A 977-nucleotide genomic window follows, 5' to 3' on the forward strand; every position below is an offset into this window, starting at 1 on the left:
CCTCTGCGAGTATTTTATATTGGCATTTTGGAGTTGATATTTTGATAATTGATCAAAAGTGTTGCAAAGATAGGATAATGCTCTTATCCTGGACTGTAACTGCTCGGTGCTTTAGTAATCTAAACTTGAAACTTCAAATAGTAGATAAGAAATTATAGAATGTACCAGTGTTGTCTCTAAATAAGATGGCGGTGGAGATGCTTGCTGATAAACAGTTTGGTGGTCTTTCTTGACATGGATTCTGATGGGAGGGAGGAGCCACTTTTGATTTTGGATCAAACTCTTTTTTCTGCTTGTGCTGTCAGTTTTTTCCATATTAAGTTGTTATAGTTGCTTAGACTGTTGCAAGTTCGATTGGACTGGCGAGGTGGTGTTAGTAAGCATCTATTATCTGGCCATTATTCATTTCTGGTCTTTACATGTACTAGAAAGATTTGTTTCCTGGTAAATATGGGTTTGATATGAACCTTTTCTGGAGATTGTCGTCTTCCTGCGAGATAATTTTTTTGTTATCAGTGTATTAATATTATTTTCTAGATTGGTATGTCTGTTCTTGGATGATAAACTTCTTCCTTTTTCTTTCCTAGTTAACATTTTTTCTGATGCATTCCCGAGTTTAATTTGTGCATTTGTCCAATCTCTAATGACATACAATTATCTATCTGGTCTTGTAGCCTGGCCCGAGTCAGGATTCACAACGGCAGATGATGGTGGCTGACCTTCAGATGCCTGGAAACAGCCAAGGAATGTCTCAATTTGGTGGGTTAAGTTCCCCTTTTCCTAACCAGTCTGCTTCTCCACCAGTGTCGTCATACCCAGTCCACCATCAGCCCTCCCATCCAATATCACCACAACAGCCACAAGTTCTTAGTCCGCATCACCCACATTTTCAAGGATCGGCGACCCATGGCCCCAGCCCCCAGCAGCAAGCTTATGCAATTCGCTTGGCTAAAGAAAGGCAGTTACAGCAACGGCTT

General features: G+C 40.6%; 1 protein-coding gene across 1 annotated transcript in view; it reads left to right on the forward strand.

Annotated features, from left to right (window-relative positions):
* LOC105170153 (chromatin modification-related protein EAF1 B) overlaps nt 1-977 on the forward strand; it is a 14,600-nt gene that overhangs the window by 11,548 nt on the left and 2,075 nt on the right. Inside the window, 1 exon segment of the mRNA XM_011090788.2 lies at nt 675-977. Coding sequence (XP_011089090.2) covers nt 675-977 — 303 coding nt within the window.

The sequence above is a fragment of the Sesamum indicum genome, linkage group LG9, assembly GCF_000512975.1.
Source record: "Sesamum indicum cultivar Zhongzhi No. 13 linkage group LG9, S_indicum_v1.0, whole genome shotgun sequence".
Taxonomy (NCBI): domain Eukaryota; kingdom Viridiplantae; phylum Streptophyta; class Magnoliopsida; order Lamiales; family Pedaliaceae; genus Sesamum; species Sesamum indicum.